The 26995-nt window shown below is 37.5% G+C and overlaps 15 protein-coding genes across 15 annotated transcripts; 9 read left to right on the top strand and 6 right to left on the bottom strand.

Moving 5' to 3' along the window:
* Nucleotides 1-75: 75 nt before the first annotated feature.
* C9374_003870 (uncharacterized protein) lies at nucleotides 76-2913 on the top strand (the record flags this gene model as incomplete). Its single annotated transcript, XM_044693446.1, has 1 exon — nucleotides 76-2913. One exon carries the CDS (start codon nucleotides 76-78, stop codon nucleotides 2911-2913), a length of 2838 nt encoding a protein of 945 aa, XP_044556000.1.
* An 81-nt stretch (nucleotides 2914-2994) lies between these two features.
* Nucleotides 2995-3915, top strand: C9374_003869 (uncharacterized protein; the record flags this gene model as incomplete). The annotated part of the gene is made up of 1 exon (XM_044693444.1): nucleotides 2995-3915. One exon carries the CDS (start codon nucleotides 2995-2997, stop codon nucleotides 3913-3915), a length of 921 nt encoding a protein of 306 aa, XP_044555999.1.
* A 114-nt stretch (nucleotides 3916-4029) lies between these two features.
* C9374_003868 (uncharacterized protein) lies at nucleotides 4030-5285 on the bottom strand (the record flags this gene model as incomplete). The annotated part of the gene is made up of 2 exons (XM_044693443.1): nucleotides 4030-4650; nucleotides 4731-5285. The coding sequence occupies 2 exons, from the start codon at nucleotides 5283-5285 to the stop codon at nucleotides 4030-4032; spliced, it is 1176 nt and encodes a 391-aa protein (XP_044555998.1).
* Nucleotides 5286-5354: 69 nt separating this feature from the next.
* C9374_003867 (uncharacterized protein) lies at nucleotides 5355-8066 on the bottom strand (the record flags this gene model as incomplete). The annotated part of the gene is made up of 2 exons (XM_044693442.1): nucleotides 5355-6813; nucleotides 6865-8066. 2 exons carry the CDS (start codon nucleotides 8064-8066, stop codon nucleotides 5355-5357), a joined length of 2661 nt encoding a protein of 886 aa, XP_044555997.1.
* A 157-nt stretch (nucleotides 8067-8223) lies between these two features.
* Nucleotides 8224-9996, bottom strand: C9374_003866 (uncharacterized protein; the record flags this gene model as incomplete). Its single annotated transcript, XM_044693441.1, has 2 exons — nucleotides 8224-8990; nucleotides 9069-9996. The coding sequence occupies 2 exons, from the start codon at nucleotides 9994-9996 to the stop codon at nucleotides 8224-8226; spliced, it is 1695 nt and encodes a 564-aa protein (XP_044555996.1).
* A 408-nt stretch (nucleotides 9997-10404) lies between these two features.
* C9374_003865 (uncharacterized protein) lies at nucleotides 10405-12507 on the top strand (the record flags this gene model as incomplete). Its single annotated transcript, XM_044693440.1, has 1 exon — nucleotides 10405-12507. One exon carries the CDS (start codon nucleotides 10405-10407, stop codon nucleotides 12505-12507), a length of 2103 nt encoding a protein of 700 aa, XP_044555995.1.
* A 32-nt stretch (nucleotides 12508-12539) lies between these two features.
* Nucleotides 12540-13307, top strand: C9374_003864 (uncharacterized protein; the record flags this gene model as incomplete). The annotated part of the gene is made up of 1 exon (XM_044693439.1): nucleotides 12540-13307. The coding sequence occupies one exon, from the start codon at nucleotides 12540-12542 to the stop codon at nucleotides 13305-13307; it is 768 nt and encodes a 255-aa protein (XP_044555994.1).
* A 554-nt stretch (nucleotides 13308-13861) lies between these two features.
* C9374_003863 (uncharacterized protein) lies at nucleotides 13862-15478 on the bottom strand (the record flags this gene model as incomplete). Its single annotated transcript, XM_044693438.1, has 7 exons — nucleotides 13862-14117; nucleotides 14261-14457; nucleotides 14510-14556; nucleotides 14621-14787; nucleotides 14921-14935; nucleotides 15013-15019; nucleotides 15097-15478. 7 exons carry the CDS (start codon nucleotides 15476-15478, stop codon nucleotides 13862-13864), a joined length of 1071 nt encoding a protein of 356 aa, XP_044555993.1.
* Nucleotides 15479-15570: 92 nt separating this feature from the next.
* C9374_003862 (uncharacterized protein) lies at nucleotides 15571-16463 on the bottom strand (the record flags this gene model as incomplete). The annotated part of the gene is made up of 2 exons (XM_044693437.1): nucleotides 15571-16290; nucleotides 16332-16463. The coding sequence occupies 2 exons, from the start codon at nucleotides 16461-16463 to the stop codon at nucleotides 15571-15573; spliced, it is 852 nt and encodes a 283-aa protein (XP_044555992.1).
* Nucleotides 16464-16865: 402 nt separating this feature from the next.
* C9374_003861 (uncharacterized protein) lies at nucleotides 16866-19459 on the top strand (the record flags this gene model as incomplete). Its single annotated transcript, XM_044693436.1, has 2 exons — nucleotides 16866-17414; nucleotides 17465-19459. The coding sequence occupies 2 exons, from the start codon at nucleotides 16866-16868 to the stop codon at nucleotides 19457-19459; spliced, it is 2544 nt and encodes an 847-aa protein (XP_044555991.1).
* Nucleotides 19460-19643: 184 nt separating this feature from the next.
* Nucleotides 19644-21309, top strand: C9374_003860 (uncharacterized protein; the record flags this gene model as incomplete). The annotated part of the gene is made up of 2 exons (XM_044693435.1): nucleotides 19644-20167; nucleotides 20220-21309. 2 exons carry the CDS (start codon nucleotides 19644-19646, stop codon nucleotides 21307-21309), a joined length of 1614 nt encoding a protein of 537 aa, XP_044555990.1.
* Nucleotides 21310-21395: 86 nt separating this feature from the next.
* Nucleotides 21396-22529, top strand: C9374_003859 (uncharacterized protein; the record flags this gene model as incomplete). The annotated part of the gene is made up of 1 exon (XM_044693433.1): nucleotides 21396-22529. One exon carries the CDS (start codon nucleotides 21396-21398, stop codon nucleotides 22527-22529), a length of 1134 nt encoding a protein of 377 aa, XP_044555989.1.
* Nucleotides 22530-22550: 21 nt separating this feature from the next.
* C9374_003858 (uncharacterized protein) lies at nucleotides 22551-23808 on the top strand (the record flags this gene model as incomplete). The annotated part of the gene is made up of 3 exons (XM_044693432.1): nucleotides 22551-23186; nucleotides 23240-23575; nucleotides 23650-23808. The coding sequence occupies 3 exons, from the start codon at nucleotides 22551-22553 to the stop codon at nucleotides 23806-23808; spliced, it is 1131 nt and encodes a 376-aa protein (XP_044555988.1).
* Nucleotides 23809-24674: 866 nt separating this feature from the next.
* C9374_003857 (uncharacterized protein) lies at nucleotides 24675-25082 on the top strand (the record flags this gene model as incomplete). Its single annotated transcript, XM_044693431.1, has 1 exon — nucleotides 24675-25082. The coding sequence occupies one exon, from the start codon at nucleotides 24675-24677 to the stop codon at nucleotides 25080-25082; it is 408 nt and encodes a 135-aa protein (XP_044555987.1).
* A 20-nt stretch (nucleotides 25083-25102) lies between these two features.
* Nucleotides 25103-26905, bottom strand: C9374_003856 (uncharacterized protein; the record flags this gene model as incomplete). Its single annotated transcript, XM_044693430.1, has 2 exons — nucleotides 25103-25746; nucleotides 25834-26905. The coding sequence occupies 2 exons, from the start codon at nucleotides 26903-26905 to the stop codon at nucleotides 25103-25105; spliced, it is 1716 nt and encodes a 571-aa protein (XP_044555986.1).
* Nucleotides 26906-26995: the final 90 nt, after the last annotated feature.

Genomic DNA, 26995 nt, shown 5'->3' with positions numbered 1-26995 from the left:
TGCCAAAACAAAAAAATGCACCATTTCACAAGCAGTAATCCGTTCCAACCGCCGCTGCATCATCATCACAACGAAATGATCATGCTTGCATCGAATCAGCATCACCAGCCATCTGTCCAATACACATCAGCTCCTCCTTCAACCATCATACAGCAACCACCACAACCTATTTATTCTGTAATTCCGAACACAGCATCACATAATTTCTCAACGGATCATCACCAACAACAGCATTTAGGTATGATCCCTCAACAGCAAGGAATGATCATGAGAGACGTTTTACCGCAGCCACCTGTACAAAACCCTCCATTATATTCACTACCATCCAGCAATATTAATTTAAATTATTCAACTAGCAATCAACCAAGCACTTCTCATAACGCTCCATTCGCATCCGGACAATCCACAGCAGCGATCAACAAACGAATACGAAGACAAGACACGGATAACATTCCTAAAAACCATGTCTTTCGAAAGTTAAAACCGATCGTACGAGCTGCCACACCATCACCCATCGTTGCAACTCATCAAACAACACACGAAATCATCTCAAACAATGCTGTAATGTACAATCAACAACCAACATATTCGGAGCAGTTTATAAACGGAAATATAATGGCAGTTCAGACTGAATCCATTCCAATGAACCATCCTCTACCATCCAATGTACAAAATACACCTCAATCTATTGAAGGAGCATTTGTAAATCATCACTCTCTTCAGCCTGTACCAAGCCATATCATGCATCATCAAGAGCAAGATCCATATCACCATCAACAATTTCATTCTCTACAGCCTGTTCATCATCAACCTGTTGTCAACGCAAATTCAAGCCCTCACAACATTCTACAACAGCCTCCCATGGAGCTCAACCAAAATCCTTCATCAAATCAAGCTTTGGATATCCGTCAACAATTTCATGCAGTATTTGAAAATCAACCATTGCCTAAAGCTTTGCTAAGAAAATTACCAAGTCATGTCATTGATGAAATGGTCAAAAAAGATCCCAAAATAGCTCAACAACTACGAGAACTACAAGAGGAGTCTATTTTACCACAAATTCACACGCCCTTCCGAAAAACTCAAGAATTGGACTTGAAAGATCCTAATGCTGGAAACAATATTAGCTCTCCAGTCACAATTGACGATGAAGACACCTTTATGAGCAATCAAGGTGTTATCGAGGAGTCTGTCAATCCTTCCATTTTAAAATTGGACGAGGCATCTTTTGAGCTGATAAAGTCAAAACGAAGTGATGCTCATAGTACGACAAATACTAATGGAGATGTTGTCTATATTGTAGAGGATGATGATGAAGATGAGGAGCATGAAGAAATTGAACATAAAACCGAGGAGAAACATGAGCATCCTGAACAACTTAAACAACCAGAAGAGGAAGAATCAGAATCTTCTGATCATTTAATTTCCGATCATGGAGTCCCTCAAAAAATTACTTCAGAGATTGTACAACCCCATTCCCCGGTGCAAATTCAAAGTACTCTCGAAAGCGAGCAACATTTATCGAAGATTGATCTATATTCTTGGAGTTTTGTTTTTAAGCATGTTCCTAACGACAAACTTTATGTTCATTTGATGGGTAAAACGAGCTCAGAATCAGATATAATTTACAAATCATCATTTATAGTACATCGTATCAATTCAAAGACTGTGCTTTCATCAACAGGAACCAAATACGTTCTAGCTTCCGAGATGAATCATGAACGAAACTCTGAAAACTTAAATGTAGTAGGAAAAGAATTTTTAGAAAAATTTTGCAACAGCAGTGATGGTCCATTTCCTAAGGAATGGGATGACCTGTTAAAAAAAGAGTTTTTAAGGTTGGAAACACCGCTAACGAGCTCCACATCCAAAAATCACACTTCTATGATACAAGGTGACTATAGCCTGGAAAAGGTATCAGCCAGTAATCAAAGACATTTCTCACCTCAGACTGATGAATTTATGGATGTAGGAGAAGGTTTTGCCAATACTGATCCTTTTCAACCATCTCAACACGAGGATGATGAGGAAACTCACCATGCCGACGAACCATCAGCGACACCTAAGCGACAAGCCACTACACCCGCTACCAAGAAGCATAAATATATCTCATATGACGATGAACAAAGTGAAGAAGAGGATATTCCAAGTGACACACCAAAAAAGAAAACACGAACAAGGAAAAACAATACACCCAAGAAACCTCCAACAAAGAAGAAAAAAAAGAAATTGGACAGAAGTACTGACGAGGACACTGATGAGGAAGACTATGTGCCTGAAGAGGAAGAGGATGAAAAGCCAAAGCGAAAGAAGAAAAAGAATGAGACTCCACTCTCCACAAAAAAATCAACTTCCAAAAGGCTTTCTCAAACCTCAATCACTGCCTATAGCAAGTCAAAGAAATCTAAATACGACACCGATGAAGAAGAAATTCCCTCACTGGATGTTGAAACAGAAGGAAAATTAATGAGCTGGAGAAAACAACCAACATCACACACTCCTCCCACTAAGAAGACTCTAAATCCTCACCAAGATATACCTATTGTGCACAAATATTATTATACACCTCCTGCGGGGTTGTCAAAAGAATCCGAAGAAGAAAGTCCACAACCCGAGAACACCTCAGATCAATATGTCGAACCAACTCCTCCAAAACCTAGGAAGATGGCCACTAACAAACGAAAATCTTCCAAATTTTCAACTAAATCTAATGCTTCCCTCTCAAACGACCAAGAAGGTAGAGGTGCCAAAACTGAAGAGCGTAACATTTTCAGCTCAAAAGAATTAGTTGTCGTAATACCAAGAAAACCCAAAAATCTCCAACGAAGAAAGAAAAGATCTGAATTGGACCTTTTGGCAAAAATGGCTGGTCGTTCTCACATTAACTATCTAACAGAAACCAACAAGGAGTAAGATTATTTTGATTCAATAAATCATAATGTTGAGAGAATTCTGGAAAACAATCAAAATAATGCTAAAGATTGCAAAAAAAAAATGTCCAACAACAAGCAACAAACACAGTCATCGGAAGGGTCTTCCTTCAATGAAGAAGATAATTACCTTGCGAGAATACTCTTCAAAACTCTCTTTGCCTCTCTTTTTGATTCCTTCGATTGTAATAAACAAATTTTAGCAGCTGAAAAGGCGGCTGCTCAAGATCCTTCCAACAAGCTCAAACACAACATTCTCACTTCATTATATAATACTTGCATGGGAAATTTAGTAAATAGAGAATTCTATGGCCCTCTGAAAACTTCAAAATCAATTCCGAAATTTTACAAAGACTCCCCACAAACCAATCAAAGTTTTGATTTGGATATGCAACAACTCGACTTGATAACAGATGAAATATTAAAAACCAATAATGAATCGGAAACAAAACAGAAAATGAATGAATTATTCGGTGGAGCTGACCCCAATAAGTTAGAAGAGAGTTTGAAAGAAAAACCTTCACGTGCTGTGGGATTCTTTCTGGCAAGAAATCATCAAGCAATTTCAGTGATGGGACAACGAATTCAACAATTATTACAAATTGATCCTAAAACTTCACTTGAAAAATGGTATCAACTTTCTCAGTTCAGTCGGCAACAATATGGTTCAAAGCTTAGCTTTGATAACAGCAAAGATTCAAAGCCCATTGTGCTAGAAAAGGATTTGGCTCAAAAGTTGAACAACCTTATTAGAAAGGAATGTTTACCAGAATATCAATTAGACAAATGGAATGAAGGGGATGGTGCTGTGAATGAGATGTGCTTCAGTACTTGCGCTGCATCTGTCATGTGCTCCGAACAAATTCAAAAATGTTTTGACAAATCTGATGGTGTAGAGTTTTATAATTGCTTGGTCACAGATCCTGATTTATTGGACTGCACCACAAAGGTAATCATGCCCAATCTGGAGATTCCAAAAAAGTAGGACATTGAATAATCAATAGAACGATAAATTCCATTGTCATTTCTGCAAATTATATGGCATTTGGCGATAACAATTTTTATTGGAACACACATGACCAAAACAATCGTTGACAAATTATTTCAATGAAATAATGTCAGACTGAGAAAGCTTTTTGTAGCCAGTTGGCATTTGATACTGATCTTGGGGAACTGGACCTCCTCGCTTTTCAAAAACAAAGGCTCTGTATAAATAGATAGCTGTCCAAAGATCTTCCGTCATGCCCTCCAACTTTAGTTCTGGCTTAACATTGACCTTAGTTTCCTGATTGCTTCCATACTTTTCATAAAAATCATGGAAGTTCAAATGCTCTACAATATGTAAATTAAATTCTCTAGCCAAGTCAATGAATTGTTTTGGAGGGACAAGATATTCAGGACATAGGTCTACAGCATCTATCAATTGAAAATCGTAGCGATTACCAAAAACGTTAGGAAAAGATTTGTCAGGGGCGCAATGGAATGTAGCTTCAAAAACATCATTCTTGAGCGTATATCCTTGGACGTTTCTGAGCATTTTAACAAGCACATAGGCATCGGAGGTGGTTAGAATAAATTTACCACCATTTTTCAAGCGATCAGTAACATTTCTAAGAAGCATTCTTGCATGTTCTTCGGCATCAAACATGTAGTGGGCAGCAAACTGACAGCTGACAGCGTCAAAAAGCAACCCTCTTGGTAGAGCAGGATCAATATGCGTCTTTAAGGTTTGGCCACAGAAATAGAGAAAACATTGTTTATCATTCATCATATAAAAATAATATGGTAAATAAAACTTACCTTGCCAACATCAGCATGTATAAGTGTGATTGGGAATTTAAACTGAGCAGAATTTTCATTATATCTAGTACTACAATCCACAAGTGAAGCATGAGCAATATCTGCGCCGACATAATATTTGATATTACGAAAATGGTACTTGAAGAGATCACCTCCTTTTCCACAACTGATATCTAATACCACTGACTGCATAGGCACATATTTATAAATCAATACTCCCTTTACCCAGTTATTAAAATTTCTCAACGGAATAATCGGGGAAGCATTCCTAGTATCTCTATCTTGATTGGTTCTGCTATTATACATTTCTTCTACTCTAGTTTTAGATAAAGTTGATGTTGTTGGTCTGTATGATGATGCGCTGCCAGATCCTTCCACTCTTTTCTCTTGATTTTGACTCAATCTCTTTGGATATTTATGTTGCTTTTTTTGAGCACCTGTAGCGGTGGTGTTGGATCCACCTCCGTTTCCACTACTACCCGATGATGATCCGGTTGCTGCTGATTGAGAAGGGTTAATGGTACCAGCTGATCTAAAGTTGATGGGATTTTGCATTTTTTTTGATGTTGGCAAATTTAATTAAATTTTCAAAATGAATTCTTGCCACGACCCAAAGAAATTTAATCAAACGGTTGTGGCGTCAAAGAGCTTGGCAATTTTCTCCGATTCTGTCAGAAAATCCTTGATTGGTTTCGTTCGAAATAGTTCAGGGAATTTGGTATGTAAAATTTTGAGCACACGAAGGTCGCTCTTTGTTCGCCTTAACAATATTGAGTCCGGTTGCAACTCTGACTTGATTTCGAACTGTTTCAGCATGTCAATATGAACCTTGCACGATACAAATACTGCCATTACGAGCAAGCTTATATACTGTATGGTATAATCTGGAAGTGAGGCAAAAAGATCGCTTAATCGATCTGCGAATCCATTACGATAATTTTCTAACCTTGCTATTTGCTCTGGAGTAATTTTCGAGGGTTGAGTAACGTTGATTGGATTCAAAATCAGAGGGTTTGTGGAATTTAGCACTGTCTCATGTAAAACGAGCATGCTATAACTCGCCATAAAAATGGTTCGAAATATTCCTAGAAGTTTGTAATAATCATGCACTTCAGTAATGGTGTGGGTACTCACTTCACTCTGCTCTATTAGCCGCAAACTTTCAGGAGTAGTTTGTGGAAATTTGGTTAAAGTTTGTCGCTCAAGTTGGGTATTTTGAAAATCTAATATACTCATAATGGAAAAAGGGGAGGTATCTGATAGCACAATTGGCGCAGAAAGCAGCTCTAGTATTTCTGATGCTACAGTTCCTGTTATAAATAAGTACGTGCCAAAAATGTATCTATTTACAAAAGATTTAAATAAAAATTTCTTATCATCTCCAAGGACAGAGCTTGTTCTAGTGTACGATTTAAAGGTTGTTACAACTCTCTCAAATTCTATGTATTCTATCCCTTTTTCAATTAAAAATCTAATATCGTCAAGCTTTACGCCACAAATGAGTCTGTATCTCAATACAGAAATCTCGTCAGGTTGTAAGCCATCATACAGAGAGTTGATTCGAACGTCTCCATTCTCATAAATAAATATAGGTAAAAAGGACTTGTCAGCATATACTTTGAACCTTCGTCCTAACATGAGATCCGCCTCACTCAGAAAAAAAGAAGCAATTTCCACCTTTCCCAAGCACAGGCTATATTGAGCTAGAATAAGTCTGGTGCCAATAAGAAATAAAGATGATTCATCTCTATTCGTATTAGTAAAATACATGGATGGTACTTGAGTGGCGGAATCTGATAAACACAACAAATTGACACTCGATTCCAACCCTGTGAATAACCCAGTGGAGTATAAAATGTTCTCAATCGATGAAGAGTCATATTGCAACAATTCAAGACACCTTTGAAAGCTACTCGTTGAAATTTCGGTCTTCTGAAAGGTAAAACAGTTCAATGCATGAATGGCATACAATAAAGCCATGACATCATCGGGATATAATATCATTCGAAAGGGCATGCCATTATCCCTATTTTGAGAAAAAACATTCTCGATCGTTTCAAGTGATATAAATGTTGTTCCAAAGCTGTATAATGATAATTTAGGCTAAGCATCATATAAAAATTGTGAAACATACGCAATATAGCATGAATAGTATTCGTAAATCCCTGTCCTCAAACTCTTCAAAAGCATGTGAATATCAGAATCAGAAAACTTCACTGACAACGATGATAAATGAGACCTATCAACTTTTTCCAAATGGGTTGGACTTGGATTGCTTGTAACGCTTTCACTGTTGTTACCACTACTGACACGACTGGAAGCTGTTGTACTTGTTATGGATCCTGAGATGGCATTGATTTTCTGTTTTTTCTGTCTTGATTTTTTGCCATGTAAACTAAATTTGTAGACTTTAAACTTTGATTGAGGATGTCCATGTGTTGTTGATGAGGATTGAATGGGTGTGGGAAGAGCCATCAGCGAGCTATTCACATCGCCATCATCTAAATGATTTAAATCTACACTTTCTGAAATATAATTTTTCCTCAATTTCTTTGGTGTCGAATAAATGCATTGCAAATCATTGGACTTGCAATAGGTGCAGACAGGTAGAATTTTGTCACATTTAGTGTGCCTTTGTCTACACCTTTCACATGAAATGGGGTGTCTCAAAATTTCCTCAACCATTGATGTTTCTTGATTTGCACTGTTTTGAAGATTTTTTTCCATGCTGCCTGCTGAAGATTCTTTTGTGTGGGGCAGTGTTCCTGAATTTACTTGCTCCGTAATATCGGCTTGCGTGGCAAATGTATGGTTCATATCTTCATCGGACAAGAGTAAAATTTCCTCCACTATTGGCTCTTTCTTGCATGTAATATTAATTTGTTGTTGCCGAGTATTGGCTGATTCGTTTAGTCCGTGAGGTTGTTGTAGTTTGGTTTCCGACATGTTACTCTCCGCACAATGTTGGGGTGCCGTTGTGAAAGGATCCGATACTTGATTTTGAATGTTATGTGCTGATAAGATGGGCATGATGGAGCTGTTAGAAAAGAAACGGCAAGTTAGCTGGTCAAAATTCGATAATTGTTGTATTGGAGAATTCAGGTGTTTGTTGTGAGATGGCTCCGAAGACCTCTGAATGTCACCAACCAGCATAGGTTTGCTGCCAATGTTTAAATTTGGGTTCACAGCTGTTGTTTCCGAATGTATGGTGTTATGATTGGTTTGAATATTATTGTGGACTAGTTGGCTTTTGAAGGTAGTTGGATCTTCCGATTGCTCGAACAGTCTGTTACGGGTAAAAGTGAGTTCTTCCTCTCCGTCTTTGCGGGTGCTCATTTTTTTGCTATTTATTTAGTTACAAGACTGTTGGGTATTAAATGATTTTTGCTAAATTTCAAAAACGACATGCATTTTAACAATGATTATCTCTACTACCTTTCAAAAACTAATGTCCACGTTAATAATGACCCTTTTATTTCACAATAGATGGTTCTCAATGGTTTGCTGAGGTTCCAGTATTGGTTGAAGAGGACGGAGTAACTGTTGGTATCTCGGTAATTGTTTTTGGAGGAGTAATGGTCAAAACGTTAATTCGTAAATAACCCGCAACTGTGTGACAAACGCTCAACACAAAATTGAAGTAAATTAAAGCAGTAACCACCGTGTAAAATGCCAGTCCCCACACTCCTGCAAACACACTGCACAATTGAAGAGCAAAAATAATAACATATCTAATATTGAGGACGTTTGGAAGCTTTCTTTTCAACAAATGAGCTAAAGTAATGTTACTAGAGAGATATCCAAATTGGAAGCAAAAGCCCAACAGTGCAACAAGAGGAATTGTGTTAAGTGCTTGGGTATTAATTAAGAATGCGAGAATGATAAAGGTAGTAAAGCAAATAAATGGGAACAGCTCAATAATTGGTTTGATAGACCTCTCTTTGAAACACACTTTTTTGATATTCATGATGGCAGAAACTATTGCAAGAGAAAATGATCCAAGAATGCAAATTAAATGAACTGGTGGACAGTACTCCCAAACAAAACCTAGAGGTTGCCATTGGAAAATCCAAGCACCAGCACATAACCCAATTATTTGAGAAAATACAATTGATAAAACGCCCTCGATTGGACCATTAACATAGCCCAAATATAAATATCCAATATGTGACTCCTCCCATGTTGCTGTAATAAAGGGTAAATCCCCTGAAAATAGGAGTAGCAGTAAATAAAACCATTTCACGTCAATGCTGAAAGTGTCTAATAAAAATGGAAATTTGTTATCGCAATGATACACGATAAAGACTACTCTTGTATGTGAATACCAATGTTACTCACCTGACAATGTCCAAACTCCATAATTTCCGGCTGCTGCAGTAGCTAAAAAGGCCATTCCTCCCAATGTGCAAGTTAATGCATCAACACCATGGTCAAACATTTCACCGAGAGGGGAACTTTGTTTCATATTTCTAGCTTGTTTTCCATCCAAGTTATCAAAAGTTTGGTAAAGGAAAATGCAAAGAGCATTAATAAAAAATACCCAACGGGGTAAGTAGCCCATCAAGAAAGTATTTGTGACATAGTTTTTGTCGAAATTTTCCAGTTGTGTAAGTGAGGCGTTAAACGGAGATGTTAAATTTCTCTCTAAAAAGAAATCAACTTGTTCCGAAACACATGAAGTAGCAATTTGGTGGTAAGTAGTATTTGGAATGATGGATTTCATTCCTCCAACTTCACCAAGAAAATGTACATGCTGACAATAGTACATATGAAACCCTCCCCAAGCATAAATGTATGAAAAGAAAAAGCTAATGCAAACAAAGCAAAATCCAGTTAATGTAATCATATTTGGAGCAATCCAATTTGGGAATAATTTGATACTTGTTTCATAAATGTAAGGATTTAGAATGTACTTTCTCAACAATGAGTCGTCAACACCATTGGATTTGTAACCATCAAGATGTTGTAATTCCGAACGAGTAGCATTCACGTCATCATATACTGGAGGAATTGTTTTTCCCACACTGCTCGGAATGACGCTCGTGTTGTGGATTGGTGCTGTTGTAGTGGAAGTTTGCTCATTCGCTTGTGTTTCTGGAGGATTATTTGTTGTGGTGTGATTATCCGTAGCAACAACGTTATCGCTGCTAACAGGGGACTCAACGAATGTTTGCTCTTCTTCTTTACCAAGGGAATGTCTTCTCTCATCGGAAGTGTTAGAGCCTTCAGTGGGTGTTGGTGATTTTCTATCTTGTGATTTTCTCATTCTTTGCTCGTTGTGATTGCTAGCGTTTAAAGAGGAATGATGAGATTACTCGAGATGAAAAACTTAGAGAGTGCTGCAGTAACAATCGATTCAATTTTTTCTCGAGAGCAGCGGCCTTCCATGAACACTCCGCAGATAATCAGCTTGAAGGTTCACAAGAGCATCACGGAAAAAATTGACTGGAAGCAAACCCGCTGCCTGTTGTTTCAATGGCTGAGCTCCCCGCGAGACTGAGTTTAGCTCTACATGTGCTCTTCAACAGGGAACTTTACCGAGTTTGAGTTGAGCCAGATTTTCAGGCCACCCTAAAAAAATACCCTCATTCAAACCAGCCTTACCAAACACATTGTTCCATCCCCAACCTGCTGTAAATTATAATGCCCTTCTGAACAAGGGACCGATAATAAGATGACCTCTTCACGATCAAACGTAACTTCCACCCCTAACAAATCAAGCCTCCCATCCAAGACATCACCAGTTTCCTCGAACAACAGTGGTTCTGTACTCACCCCTAGCGTTGCTCTCAACCGAATTCAACCATCGGCCACTTCAAGACCGTCCTCGTCTCAATCAAACTCATCTTCGACGGTAACCTCAATCACATCCAAGGTAAAATCGCCTACAACATCAAAAACCCCACTAAACAACACTGGATCAACAAACAGCAATGCATCAAACATCTCAACCAACGTTGGCCAGGGAAGTTTGAAAAGAACTCCATCCAAGCAAGAGAACTCAAAGATCTCAGCCTCAAGTTCTTCGATCAACGCTACACCAATCACATCACCTCCTCCACTTGTTAGAAGCGACTCCAATTCTTCCTTAAAGAGTTCTACCTCAACCACCTCTAATACCTCTTTGAATACAATGCCTTCAAATAGAAACGATGAAAAGGAAGCAACAATTCTTGTCAAGCAAATGGAAGGGCTAAAGTCCAGACTAGAGAGGGAGAAGCAAGAACTGGATCGTCTTGTTGCTGAGAAGGAGCTGGAAATAAGATCTCATATTTCAGCTCATCAAGACAAGGCAGATGATATAAAGGCAGAGCTGTTCAAGTTGGAGAGGACGAAAGAAGTCCACGAAAAAACAGTTGAAATGCTCACAAAAGAGAAGATGGAATTAGAACACAATATGGACAGCCTTAAATCGGAATTGAAAAGGACTTTGGCCTCCTTACACAGTGCTCAAATTGAAAATTCCACTCTCAAGAACGAGCTTGACGCTGTGGAAGAAAGGTGTACCTCTCAGGTTGAGATTCTAAACAACGATCTAAAACGCAAGCAGCAACAAGTAGGTCAGCTGCAAGCTGAAAAGGAGCAACTTGAGTACAGGGTGCAGGCTCTTCAATCAGAATTATTGCATCAGCTTTCAAGCGAAACTGATCAAGAAAAGATGGCTATCTTGGAGAATACGATATCCCTTCTTGAAAACGAGAAAAAAAGCTTAAAATCCCAATTTGAAACTCTGAGAAACAGTTACGATGCCGATACACGGAACCTCGCTAACGAGCGTGACTCTATCATGAAAGAACTTGTTTTTTCAAACAACCAAATAGCCTTGAACATTGAAGAAATTGAAAAAGCCAAGCATAGATACACACTCCTAGAGCAAGAACTTTTCAACTCCAAGCAGGAATCCTCGTCCATGATTGACTTGCTAAAAGATGAAATTAGGACCAAATCGGAACAAATTGAAGAATTAAGTAATGAACTATCCTCTCTCAAGAACTTATCTTTGGAAGGAGAAGAAAGATCAAACGAGATGTCATCTTTACTTTCAACAATAAGCACGCTCACAATTGAAAACAATGCTATTCAGCAGCAATTACACGAGCTGAAAGAGAGGAACATGGACATGGCCAAACAGCTGGAGTTCAAAGAAGAGATTATTGAGGAGGAAAAAACCACCGTTCAAAGATTGACAGCAAATATTGAAGAACTGAAAACGATGTTGAAAGAGCTGGAAGGGTCATTGAGAATTGAGAATAATTTGAAGGAACAACTAGCGTTTACTCTCGCAACAGAACAAAAGAGTAGAGAAATAACGGAAGCAAGTGTCCGAGAATCAGCACAATATATATCAGACCTCGAAGAGAAATTGTCTCAAGAAATCAGCTCAAAGCAATCCCTGATAGAATTTTATGAAGTTCGTATTGCTCAGTTACAGAACGATTTTGACCGTTTGGATACTTTAAAAAGAGAATCAGAAAATCAAGTTGCAAAAACACAATCCGAAAACAACATTCTGCAGGAACAATTATTGAATGAAATTGAAGGCTCTGCTCTGCTGAAAATCAACATGGAAAAATCAGAAGAAAGGATATTGTTACTGGAGCAGACTTTTAAGAGTCAGTTAGAAGTGATTAGCCACAACGAGAAGCTCTTGAAACAAGAAGTTGAGACCCTTAATGAAACTCTTCGTAGAGAGCGATCAACTGTAGAATCTCTCAGAAACTCTTTGGTAACAGAGGTTTCTGCTCAAAAGTACTATCCCAAAAAATTTTGGATTTAGAGAGTGCCTTATCTGCAGAAGAAAAGGAAAAGATGAATGCAATTCGACGAGTGGATGACATGATTATTGAAAATGAAAGCCTTATTAACCACATTTCAGAAAATAAGAAAAAGATGAAATACTTGGAGGAATTAGTAAACCAAGAAAAATCATCCATAAGCTCGAAAGAGGCTGAGATCAGGATAGTACTTGAGAAGAGAATACAAGAATTAGAGCTACATTCCTTATCTTTGAATAATGAAATCACGAAACTCAAAGAAGCAGCACAATCTGAAAAGGAACTGAGAGTCCAATCAGAAAAAACTCTAAAAGATGATTTCCAGAAACAAAGGAAAAATTTGGAAGGCAAAATTAATGATTTGTCCTCAACAAAAGAACACTTAGAACAGTTGCTTTCTTCCGAAAAGGAGCAACTTGCTGCTCTGGACCAATCTTCAAAGAGAGAAATCAAAAAGTTACAAGCGTCGTTATTGGAAGAAAAAGATTTTATCATCACATTGGAAAAGAGGTTAAAAGAAGAGCAAGACAATAATGTAGAGCTTTCAAAACGCCTTGATGCCCTTCAGTCTTCTGTAATATCAACAACTGATATCTCCAATTTCCCAGAGGAAACGAGCAGCGCAGTATCAGTTGAAGATGAAGTTGCTGCAAATCCAAAGGAAAGCACAGCTCAGCAAAAAGATAAATCAGCAGTTGGTGGCGTGTCATTGATCATGGGTGTCTTCGGTTTGGGAGTGGGAGTTGTTCTTCCTGCGTTACTGCGTAAATACGAATTGCTTCCTTCTTCGTTTGGCTTGTAAATATTGGGAAATGAAATAAAAGTGCCTCAGACCTCCAACAAGAACTGACTATTTACAAAAGAAGAATGTTAATTAAATAGAATAAACGATGACCTTACAGATGCACAGCTTACATACGAGTGATTTACACTCCCGACACCATGCAGAAACAGTGGATCGCATGTTCCACTCTATTTGCATGATTAAGAACTGCTTTGTTTAGCGTTTCGTTCGCTTACTAAAACCATGAATATTCAGTGCAGAGAGAATTACTAGTACTGAACCATATGTGCAAAAAAGTGCTGAAAGGGGTTGATGTAGTGTTCAGAGTCCAATCATCCATTTAAATTAATACCGTCGTTGTTGTGGTTGTTTGTTTTTGTTTTTCGTTGTTGTTCGTTGTTTTGTGTTGCCAGTTGTTGTTTTTTGTGCGTTTTTCATTTTTAAAACGACGAAAAAAATTTCACACTTTAATGCAATCTACAATACCACCCGTGCAAAAAAAATAAATTGTTTTTTTAAATTGTGATTAGGATTTTGACAAATCGACGGTCTGTTGGAAAGTGAATATTGATTTATTGCTTTGGCAATCTAGAGAGATCCGATTCACCTGAATACACGTCTGATTCAAATCCACATTCATCATTGCCTCTCTTAATCCAGAAGAATCCATTCAAACCCCAATCAGCACTCCAGCTGTTAGCAACAATCCAATATGGGGTATTTTGACCGTCATTGGTGACACCCCAACCAACAATCTTTACAGCATGGCCACCCAAAAAGCTTCCTGTTTGGTGAGTGTAAACTCCAGACTTGTAGTTAATAAAGTCTCTGTTATTTCAGAACGGCATACCAGTTCGAATAAAATAACATCATGTTACAAGTGAAAGAGGTCAATAAGAGTTCATGCAAAGCAATATTATAATAATTGGATGAAAAAAATGTAACCAATTACATCATATTCAAAAACCTACTGATAAACAGAAAATCCTGTTTGAACAGGTCCATTATCAAAAATGTCTTGTTGAATTTCTTCCACCTTCTTCCACCACATCCATGGCGAAATGTGTTGATAGGACTTGGCATAATAAAGCTTGGATGAAATTGGAACATTAGTGCCGTTGCAAGTAGTTGGGCAAGGAGCAGTGACACCATTTCCTGAAATGTATGGCTGAAAAGTGTTGGGATAAAACAACAGTCTTCAAAGACGAAGATAAACATACCATGCAGCTATCAGGGACAATACCCTTATTCTTTAACCACCACCAAGCTTTGGTAAACAAAATTTCAATTTGAAATTATAAACATCAAAGAACAAAATTTTGAAAACGCACCATTATCAAGATTTCCACCATCACAACCCATGTCGTTGTAGTCGCAGCTGACCATGTCTTGTGGAGACAAGACAACATCAACAGCTCCCTTGGAGGCAATACAGAAACGATCAGACAAGACTTCAGAGGCGGAGAAAGCCCAACAAGAACCGCATTGTTCTTGATTTCTGTTGGTAGCCATGATCGAATATAGTTGTGGAATAGTGTCAAGTAATCATTTAAAGCACGGTTGATTTGAAATAATTTACATCATCATGTCAACACGAGTCATCAAGAATTAATTTCAGTCTAGATACATACCTGATTGGGTGAATACTGTTTGAACAAATTATTGATAAATAATGAAAATCACAAATGTTCCGCTCACTCATTCCAACAACAACAACACTTACCACTTGCCTGGTGTGTACAAACCATCATCGTCATCACGAATTATTAGAACATGTTTCAATTTCGAAAACTAACTTTCAACTCACCCCATTGTTGTCTTGCATCAAAATTATCTGGCAAAGCCAAACTCTTGAATTCCTTGGCAGCTTCCTTGATACCAACTTCATCAACAGCCTTCATCTTTGCTTGATGATAGTGGTTGATAGTGATCATTTCTTCTTCAGTATATCTGATCTTTCCTTCTTTCTTTGGGAAGCCCAACAATCTCTTGATTTCAGCAAGAGTCTTTCCAGCAAAGTTTCTATTAACACCAGCCTTCCATGTAGATTGAGGATTGGTATTTACTTGCTTGATGATATCAAAATCAATGGCCAAAGTATGATGGTCCTCTTCGGTGATGATGGCAGCATGTACCAAAGCAACACTGAGAGCGAGAGTCACGAGTAAAAGAGAAACGAGAGTTTTCATTTTTTTTTGGAACGGAGAGAAGTGCACCGATTGCAGCGGAGTCAATAAATGAGAAACGAAAATCTTATCTGGCTCAAGTTGTTTTCCCAGTCCTAAAACTCAACATCTGGACCTTGAACTCTTCTCATGGTTCCAACATTCCTGGCTAAGGAGTGAAAGTAAGTTAAGGACGGCACTTGCTTTTGTGATCCACACTTGTCACAGCAGATGAAACTCATGCGAAGTGCAGAGTCTCTCCTTAACCTGGTGTCCATGCCAAAACAAGTTGGGCACAACACAAAGGTTCTAATGTAATCGATCATTTTTCTTTTGATCAAGCTCGATCGACAGGCTCTTTTGATTATCAATGCCCTGGTAGAATCCAAGTAAATATCGGCCATCAATGAAGAGCATAGATAAGTGTACACATGAGTAACACATCTCTTGAGCTGTTCGCAAGTTGAAATAAAATTCCCGTACACGGTTCTTCTTCTATGCTGAATAATCAAGGGATATTGAATGACATGCTTGGAGGGAATTCGATTTTCTTTTTTACATATTCTTAAGAGCTCTATATAACATGATTGGTGGATTGCAGGTTCTTTCTCGCTCCATGACTTTTTGATTTCGTTAGGCTTCCAACCTCGCTTGAGTTTGTCAATGATGTACGTTACTGTTTCGTCGTCCTCACCACATTCCGAATAGAGAGCTTGTTCTTCTTCAATCTCTAGCTTGGAATGAAAGACAGCAGATTCCGGTACGTTCAAAGGGTTAATGTGGTAATTAGTATAACGATTATGTATTGCGTCCAATGCGTTTTTTAGATGAAAAGACTGAGAGAAATATTAACAAAACCAGTATTATGATGACGTACCGCCTTGATGAATATTTCGTTTAATTCCTTTTGAAATGCTTCTTCTATTATTCTTTCCTTTTTACTTTGAGTTGGGATTTTCAGTTCCAGCCCGAGAGCCTTTTCATCAACTAATAACGATGAGTTGATCATAATTGAAATTTCTTTTGGTCCTATGACAAGTGGCCCTTTTTAAATCCCATTTTCAAATTGAGAATTGACCAAGCCTAATAATAATAAGTGGCTCGAGGGTTATCTTCTAGATTAGAAAGGCCATGAACTGTCAAATGGAGTTGATCATTGCAAGCTCACTTATGGAACAAATGCATGGTTCTGTACCGGAATCAAGTAAGACATTCTTCGGTGCTAAAAAGGAAACTGCTTTTTAAGTCATGATTGAAACAAATGACACCAAGACGCTTCCCCTCACGATTCCATACTAAACATCATAGATTCATGATATTTCTTCTAGTAGTGCAACAAATAATATCTTTTATATTTCTGATCCACTCGATATGGGACCACATCCCCTCACACATTAATAGTTATTTATTTATGAGCCATAACAAAAGCCGGCATGATTTTGTATTAAGCTTTTCATCCTCATCACTATTTCCCTCATTTCTCTTCCTTCAAGCTTCATCAGTTAGCACATCATATTCCATTGACCTTTGTGATTCCTCACTTTCATCATCTTCAACAGCCAGCTCAACAGCTAATGTCAGTGATTCATCGTCCTCATGTATTCCTTCCATGCAAGTTGTAGTCACTCTTGATGACACTTCACCCCCTCTTGTTGGATTTCAACTTCCAAAAAATAAGATCATTACAGACTCACAGGGACGACAATGGTCCGTTGGAGAGAATGTTTTACTAGAGATTGAGAGAAGTCCCATAACTGTGAATTATGATTTAACTTTTGGAGGTTTTGCCTATAATGCATATGAACAAGTGTACGCTCCATCTTGGAATTGCGTAGCAATGCCCAATCAAATGTGTTGCCCATTCACAACAAGTGCTGGAAATAACTTGTATTTTTTGAGGGAAATGAAACAAAATGTGACAAGGTATAATTATTATTACGCATCCATGAATAGTCCACAAGTAAGTCTTTCATCGTGTACCAAAGATGATTGTTGACCCTTCAACCATAGTATTCGATCCAAGTAAGAGCTGTTCAAAGTTCAAAAACTGAAACACTAACTTTAACCAACACTGTGAAAAAACAAACAGGTTTGGGTATTACTGCTTGGGTGGTTGCAGATTTGATTGACGTGACCAGGTACATGTTTTTTTCAAATGACTTCGTAGTGATTCCAGAAAATTATGCAACAACACAAGAAGGGTTTTTAGCAGGACGGTATTACTTTGGAGATGCTATCAATAGAATTGGAATTTCACAATCAACCTACATGAGGAATGTGAAGTGTACAGACAAACAAGGATTATTGACATCTGTGAGTGGATCGTCCCTGATGGATCAGTTTGAAAAGTTTCGAAAGGATACTATTTCGAATGCTGTGGGTTGTACTTTTTCTCCAAGCTTGACCACAGTCAGCACCTTCAAACGCTCCTATCAATATATTTGTCAAAAAATTGTTTCCACACAAATAGTATTACGTATTCCAACGGACGGTTCAGGCGTGAAAATTATTCGACTCTTTGGAAATCCTGTTATCACAAAGAGTGGGGTGAATGTCAATGATGACACTGCGAGCATGGAAATGTTTATCGATGTATTTAACAATGCAGATACCTCAGGAAGCTTTGATGTTATCCCAACATCATGCTGTGTTGCAAACTTACCCTCTTCCAATGAGCCATTTTGGGATTGTAGCTCTGTAACGTTTTCAAGAGCAGTATCACAAACTGTTGAATCGTACAAGGCACATCGATTTATATTTTCCATGCTATTGGATCAAGTAGTTAAAAAGTATGGCTATTGTACCTTCTCCGTCATGCAATATGGAAAAACAGATGTGACGCATTCCATCAACTTTACCACTCAGAGTATTTCATCAAATCCGATCTATAATGAAAGTCCAGCTGTACAAGATGATTGCATTCCACCCTATGGAAAGAAAATTTTTGGAGTGGGAAATAAGGTACTTTGCATTACTGAATGTCCTTCACAGGATTTAATGTATGATTCTGTGAAATTTTTATGCAAACCTGTCGACTGCAAGATCAAATACAATGCAACTCGAAACTTTTTTAATCCAGAGACACAATTATGTGAAATGGTCAAGACATGTTTGGAATGGAAAGAGGATTATAATGCCATTACAAACACGTGCCAGGTTAAAGAATCGTTTAGATCCAATCAAACACAACCCACTGGTCAAGATTTGGATTTAATGAACGAAGTGAACATTGTAACGGGGCTGCAATGTGGTCAGAAGGGAGATTCCTCTCAGGACAAAACCAGATGTATGTGCAAGTTGGACTCTCACATCACAGCATTTGACTACAAATCATGGAATCCAATGTTTTCAAATTCTCAATCGGATTCACAATTTTGCATGGTGGATACTTTGAGCCTTAATAATCCCCCAAACTCTGACAATGTTTCATCCAGTATTCTGGACATGGTCATCATGTTAGACGTGTGGGTACAACTGGTCATTGCCATTTCTTCATGTGTATTTGCGATTATTCTATATCTCATCACATCCATATGTTGTCCATGTTGTTGTATTCAAAGGATGAACATGCGAATGGAAGTTCAAAAAAGAGAGTATGGAGAATACAAGCGTAAAACTCTCTGTGAAATCATTTCCTCAGTACTTTGTTATGGAGATTGTTCCATGAATTCTTATCATTTATCTGAGGAGAGAGCCAACGAAATTATGAAAGAGCAATTTGAGCTTAATTTGTGGAGAAAAAAGAGACTCAAACACGCTCAAGTCATGATGGAAAAAGGATCACTTGTGGTCGATTCCGATATTGCTGTTCAAATTCAAATGGATCTTGAAATGGATCAACTTGAGGATTTACTACGAGATAAAAAGCAAGACATGCGGATGGAAGAAAAGTTGAATGAGCTGTCTGAAGAGCATGACTCGACCAAAGACGACGATTCGAGTTGTGACTCACAACACGACCAAGATGATGAAACTGAACAAGATGAAGAGTATTACTCAGAATAGAGCACCTTTGAGAAAAGGATGGCAACACTTCGAATTGCTTCTCAACATAAAAATGTGTCGAGTGAATCGCACGCCTGTCCTATTGGTGTGGATCATTGTCTCAATCATTACGGAATTTTGTAAAGCCACTCTCTCTATAAGAAGCAACCTTTCAAAATAACCAACGAGTTCACAAGCTCCTACAATGAATAATGATCGTTGGATTGACAACAAGATTCATCATCTGCGTCATGAAAATAATCTCATCAACACAACCATCGTAGCAACCATTTATGGAGAGAATAAAATTGTGTACGGAGTGAAAGACTTACAAAATGGTCTTGCTACCATTGAATTTACAAATTCACAACTACAAGTCGGATTTGACACTCTTCGCTTGGAAACCACTCAATCAAAAACTTTGCAACAAGATTTTGAAATTGCAAGTGCATCAGGTTATATTGAAGGATTTGTGACCATGCAAAAGATTTATAATCACTGGATGAATATGAACATCTATTCTTGGTGGTATACGAACGAGAATCGAACCAATGGAATGCCACAACAAGTTCGAACATTCTTTCATGATCAATTGACTTGGATGGTCCAAAAATGTAATACACATCTGAATGGAAAAACAGAAGAGGATTTATATTGGCAACAAGTTTATTTAATTTATTTGCAACAACTTGGTCTTGTTAAGGGATACAATGACGCAGTACAGCTCAAGTGCTGTCACCGCCAAACCCATTGATATAATTGATTTACAAACAATTAACAGTTTTGGAGATATTTGGGATATTGATGGAAAAGTATTTGGTTTGGATTTTTCGAAAATGAGCCTACCTGAATTACTGAGCTATATGAAAACTCATTCTCATTGCTCTGCATTGTTTAAACTCACTGCAGATCGAAGAGATATTTTCTTTAGTCATACAGTATGGGGATCTTTTAGCACCATGACACGAATGCTCAAGACTTATACCATGAACTATTTGAATCCTCTCACAAAATCCAAGACTGTGACATTTTCTTCATATCCTGGTACTCTTGGATCCAATGATGATTATTATATGACCGATCAGGGACTCGTCATTATTGAAACAACGATCAACATTTTTAACAAGTCACTTTATAATCATACCAATCCTCAATCCTTATTATGTTGGATGAGAGTCATATTGGCAAATAGAATGTCCTCCAATGGACCAGAATGGTACTCTCTATTCAAGCAAAATAACGGAGGCACCTATAACAATGAATGGATGATTCTCGACGTTAAGAAATTTACTCCAGGATCACCAACTCTTCAACCTGATTTATTTTGGGTCATTGATCAAATACCAGGTAGTGTGTTGGGTCGAGATCAAACACAAGTACTCTCTCAAAATGGATACTTTGCGTCCTACAATGTACCTTTCTATTCTGAAATTTTTGCCCTGACTGGATATTTAGATCTTCTCAACAAGAAACCAAGCATGTATCATCATGATTGGAGTCATGAAACGTGTGCGAGAGCAGAAATTTTCAAAAGAGATCAACATTTAGTGAATGATTTGACAAGCATGAAAAGAATCATGCAATACGACAATTATCAACACGATGAATATTCTTTCAACAACCCAGATTTAATTATTTCTGCAAGAGATGATCTATTTCCTGGTCCAGCCTCAACACGAAGTTGTGCAGGTGGTTATGATAGTAAGATTTCTTCCATCACTCATTGGAAAAAGGTTTATTTTCGAAGTGGACCCTCTCATGAATACACTCCAATTTTCACATGGTCCAACCAATGCAATGTCAGACATTCACATATTGGCATGCCCAAGACTTGGAACTTTCCTTGGGTGGAGCTGGAGAGTAGAGTTTAGTGAAATGTGTGTGCCTGCTTTATGTTTGTCCTGTTCACGAATTCGAACCAGATCAAGAACTTGACAAAATTAAATAATTAAAAAAAATGAAACTCTCGATCAGTAAATACTTTGCATGTTCAATGAGTCATAGAGATGACGATTTCTTTGAACTACAAAATAATACTACAACAACAACAACAACAACAATACCGTCACATCCAGGTTACAACGATCGTCAGATCGGAAATGAGAATCATCCGCAAAACTTCTTTGAACAACAATCTGAATGTGGTCAAATGAATGATCATCATCATCATCACTCTAATCAAGAATCCACACACATGCAAAAGAAAAACGATGAGGAAATTATTTTCGGGATATTCCAACAAATTCCACTTGAAATCATTGAATCTCATATTTTTCAATATTTGGAATTTACATGGTTGCATCGAGTGGCATATTCAGTCTGTAAAGAATGGATGCAAGTTATTCGAAATTCAACACGATCAAGTATTCGATTTTTATTCGACTCTCAAGCATGTGTCGAGAGTTTCGTTGCTGCGTGTCGTCATGGAAGATTTTCCAATGTGACATCTTTTGTGTTGGGTGGAAAACTACTAGGTCAATATTTACCAGAAATTGTCAATTGTGATTGTCTAAATTCACTAAAAGAGTTGGATTTGGGATATAGCATTGGACTTCGTGGAGGATATCTGATTGCAACTAGTGTGGTCATGAAACAACTTGAAAAGATTGATTTTACTGGAAATTGTATACACGATGAAGGAATAACTGTACTTGCAAAATCTGAACACTCCTTAAATCTGCAAAGCTTGTGTGCTCGTGACAATGGTATTCGAGGAGGTATCATACCTCTCTCTCAAGGAAATTTAAGAAATTTGACCTTTCTTGATTTGAGCGGAAATAATCTTTTTTCGAACGATACACTCAAACATTTCTGTCACAGTAATTTAACCAATCTCAAGACATTGTATTTACAACGATGCTCTCTTACAAAGGATCTAGCAAGAACCTTTGCCGGTGCCATTTTCCCAAGCTTGACTGATTTGGATCTCGAGCAAAATTGGTTACAGAACGAGGGAGCTCTCTCCATTTCAAAAGGAGAAACATTCAAAAAGCTCATCCGATTGAATGTGATGCAAAATCGTATCAACAGAAAAACTGCAGAAATTGTGTATTGCAATATTGTCACACTTATCGAGTTCCATTGGCAATAATCAGTACTGAACCTCAGAAAAATGCTCAAAAACCTTCTTCGGAACTTGCGTCTGTATGATGAAAAACCAACCAATGCATTTCAATGGGACCTCTGGAGTAATAAGAAGAGTAATATTCATCAATACTCGCATGGATTAATCATTCGAAAATTTCAATTACATCCATGCATGGGTAGAACATTTCATAGAGATCATCATTCCAATCATCATGATTCAAATTTGCAAAATAATTATCGGAAAGGAGAGGAAGAACCTTGTAATGAATCATCAACGTCTTCAGAAGCCTCGTTGAAACGATTTCAAAGATTTCTATTTGAATGGTATGCTCATTCTCACAATCCGTTGAGTATGCAAGCCTCTTCATCACTCTTTGATATATTTAATTATGAGCATTTGACTGAAGCTGAAATTATCAACAAAATGCAAGCGAAAAAGAAAGTGACCGATATTAAACAAGTTGAAGAATTAATGTTGAATCCAAAATCAGAAATGTATGAGTTTTTAAATCATCGCAGATTTGAACCTAGAGATCGATTCGATCGGTGGGCTGAATGGTGGGCCAAGAAATGTGTTGCTCGAATTTTGAAATTCTTGTTTGGAAGGAATATGATCCGATATGTTGTGTTTTTAGAAACCATGTCAGCAACTCCTGGAATGGTGAGTTTGTTTAATACGATAAAATATCAATTAATTTTAAATACACCAAAAAGGTTGGAGGAATGTGGCGTCATTTTGCATCGTTGAGAAGAAAACCCAATCAACGAAAGAAACACGAACACCTTCGTGTTGGTGCTTTACTCGAAGAGGCAGAAAATCATCGAGAACATTTGCTGGTGTTACTTGAAATGTGCCATCAAAACTTGTTGGAACGATTCATCATGGTACTGGCACAAATCACCTTTTCACAATACTACTTTTATATTTACACACTGTTTGGACAGCGTTTTTCACATCGATTTGTGGGCTATTTGGCCGAGAGTGCAGTGACAAGTTACGGTGAGTTATTGAAACAAATCGATGAGAACAAGATTGAAAACAAGAAAGCAGTAAGTATGAGTCGCATGATCATTCTGAGAATAACAATGGAGCGTCATTGAAATTGTTGGGAACGTTCAAACAGCCTGAAATTGCCATCTCTTACTATCATCTGAGCGAGGAATCAACAATCCGTGATGTACTACTAGCCATGCGAATGGATGAGGCTAAACATCGAGAATTTAATCATCTCATTGCTGATGATATTTACTTCAACAAGAAAGAATCGGGAGTGAAAAAGTAAAAAACATGTGTGATGATACACACCACTCTCTGTGAGATTTAATTGCTGCAGCAAACAATTTTAATAATTATATGGTTGTTGATAGACACCTTGTTGTGGAGCATTTGAAGTAGCATATGTGGTCGTTGTTGTAGTGTGATATACAGTGTTTGAAGCATTGTTGCATCTCTCCACCATTCCAGGAATCAAACAAAGATCAATCTATAACGCCGCCATGAATCATGGAGAATTTATGAGAAAATGATTTGCAAATGATGAGAAAATTATAATCAAAATTACTGATACCTACCAGCCATCCAATTCCACACAATGCTCCTGTCAAGAAATAGATCACAAACCACAATGGTTGGTCCAAGTACAATCGGTGGACTCCAGGAAGCCAAGGAAAAACCACAAAATATAAGCAACAAGAACGTCTTTTTGAGCCATTTTTTTTTGAATTTCGAAATTCACATTATTCTTGCCCTCAGAGTTTCTTCGAGATTGAATCGAGGTTACCACATGCAGCTTCTTTTTGGAAATGGATTGGAATCAAAAAAGTAGAGCAGAATTTTAAATCCAAGTGGAATGCATATGATCTGTATTTTTGATTGAATGACCGTTATCGAAAGTATTTTAATTTTATTACCATAGCTAAGGAAGTGTCGTCAAGATAATCTCCTTTTATCAAAAACGGAAAATTGCAAAAAACGAACAGTGAATACCCGCGTACATTGTCATGCACCAATTAATGATCGATGCATGACCAGTTATATACTGTTAATGTACTGTGGCGTAAACATTGTGCAATCTTCATGATCTTTTAACATCACCGCGTACTTTGGAAGGAAGGATTAAACTTTTCAAAAAAAAATTCCGTAAACACCATGACTCACAAACATATTCTTATTGTCTCTGGATTGTGTGAAATTTGTTTTGCCATTTCTCTCGGATGGTATTTGGCCATGAGCATTGCCAATCGATCCAAAAAGACTGCCTCTCCACCACTTTTCAACTTTCGTCGAGTGGTTCAAGCTCACATTGATTTCATTCTCATGGGAATGTTGCAAATGATTGTTGCTAGCGTTACGAGCGAGCTCTCCATTCCAAATTGGGTGGTGTACATTTATGTATTTGGTTCTTGGGCCAATGCATTTTCGTTTTTAATTTTTGCAGTTTCTGAGAGTTATGTGCAATACATGAGTGTGAAAATTTATTCAGTGATTAGTTTCTTAAGCTTGACCATTGCATACCCTTTTTTTGCTTATCAATATATCCATCAATACTTGTTGTAAATGATGGAACTGTATTAGATTTACTGTTCCAATAAAATTAATACTTGTGTTAAAACAATCATGATGAACATAAACCCAAATCTCAATGGATGGTAATCCCAAGTTGTAAATGCAGCTTGAGAGACTCTTTTAGAATCTTTGGGTTTAAACGAAGATTGTTTTGGAGGCGAAGGTGAAGAATTGATCATACTTTTGGAAAATGAAAATTTGGCCACTCGAAACGTCGTGTGAACATTCACAGTTACTCGATTCAAATCTTCGACAATTCCATTAGCTTCCAATACGTTCTCAATAGGATCATATACTGAAAATGTAACCACAATTGATGTGGATGAAGTATTCATAGTTTGATTCAAAATATCCTTAATGAGTGACGTGTCAAGAGTCATGGATTGATTATTCGAAGAATTCATACTTGTCCAATACATCCATAATACATCTCCATTTGAATTCTGCACTGTGAAAGAATGCATATTTCCAGGATCGTTCACTTTTGGAATGATTAATTTTGGAGTGGAGTGCAATGAGTTGTGCGGATGTTGATTTCCAATAAAATTGAGAAAATTTCTCAATGCATAGAATGAGGGTTTCCCTGGAAGAGAATTTGGCATTGCACTTGTGGAAGCATTGAATATTCCATAATAGGTATCTCTTGTGCTAAACCCTTAATATCATTTGTATGGAAAAATGAATATTTAACAATTATATTATTGACTTTCTGAACATGTATGGAAATCATTGTTTCACTTACCCACAGGTGGAAAATCAAATAAGGCAAATTGATACACTCGATCAAAGCACAAATACATTAACATGATTAATCTCTTCAAAATATAATCTGCTTGTTGTGTGAGAGTAATGAATGGTTGCTCAGAAAAATCACTCGCATACGTGGACCATCCCCATTCTGTCGCATAAATCTTTTTCCCAAATTTAGATAAAAATTGTTGAGCCAATTGTGCTTTGATTTCAAAATCATAAACATTTTGTTGTGGAATATTTCCTTCAGGAGTATTGTAATAGGGATGATACGAAACAATATCACAATAATTAAAAGCTCCCAATGGTTCCAAACTATAAAACATGGGATTCATGTCGTGATAGGGCATTTCACTGAAATAGGCCATTCCTGACATGGCAATTTGGATGACATGACTCGAGAATGATGAATGAGTGAAATTTCTGAGCTCTGTAAACGTTGCATTCAATAAATGAGTATACGCTTGTGGATCTTCCATTGGGGCCCAAAACGATGGTAGATTCACTTCATTCCAAATTTGAATAATTTCTAAACCTTTCATGGCATATCGTTCTAATAACCATTTCACTCTTAAAATAAAAGGTTCAACACTCGTTGGAGGATACTGATCATAGTTGGAGGCAGAAGGATTCGAACTGATCCATTTCGGTGAACCTGCAATAAAAAACAAACTCGAAATATTGGCCTTACTTAATTTGTCCATGGTGAAATCCAATCGTGACACATAAGTCGGCTCTAAAATTCCATTTTGAGGCTCTAATACAGACCAATGAATTGGAATTCTGACATGAGAAATATTTAATTGTTTCATTCCTTCAATAAACACATCATAATTATATTGAGAAGGATCATAAAAGATGAATGGTAAATTCGTTCCAAACCATTCCGAAAAGGAAATGGAATTATTGAACGATGGACATGAAAGTGTGTAGTGTCCAAGTGACGCTGCATGACCATTGGTTGAAATGTAACATGATATTCCAAGGTACAGGAAGAAGATGAAAAATATTGAACAAGAATTATGGAGCATGATGATGATGAGAGACTGTTGTTTCTTCTGCATTTTTTTGTTGACACTTGGCATGAGTGATCTCTGTTTCCAAAAGGAAGATCACTTGTTGATTGAATCCAGCACGCGTGGAAACTTTCACAT

Source organism: Naegleria lovaniensis (genome assembly GCF_003324165.1).
Source record: "Naegleria lovaniensis strain ATCC 30569 chromosome Unknown tig001, whole genome shotgun sequence".
NCBI lineage: Eukaryota > Heterolobosea > Eutetramitea > Acrasida > Naegleriidae > Naegleria > Naegleria lovaniensis.
The sequence above is the reverse complement of the archived record's forward strand: the minus strand, read 5'-3'. Positions and strand labels throughout refer to the sequence as shown.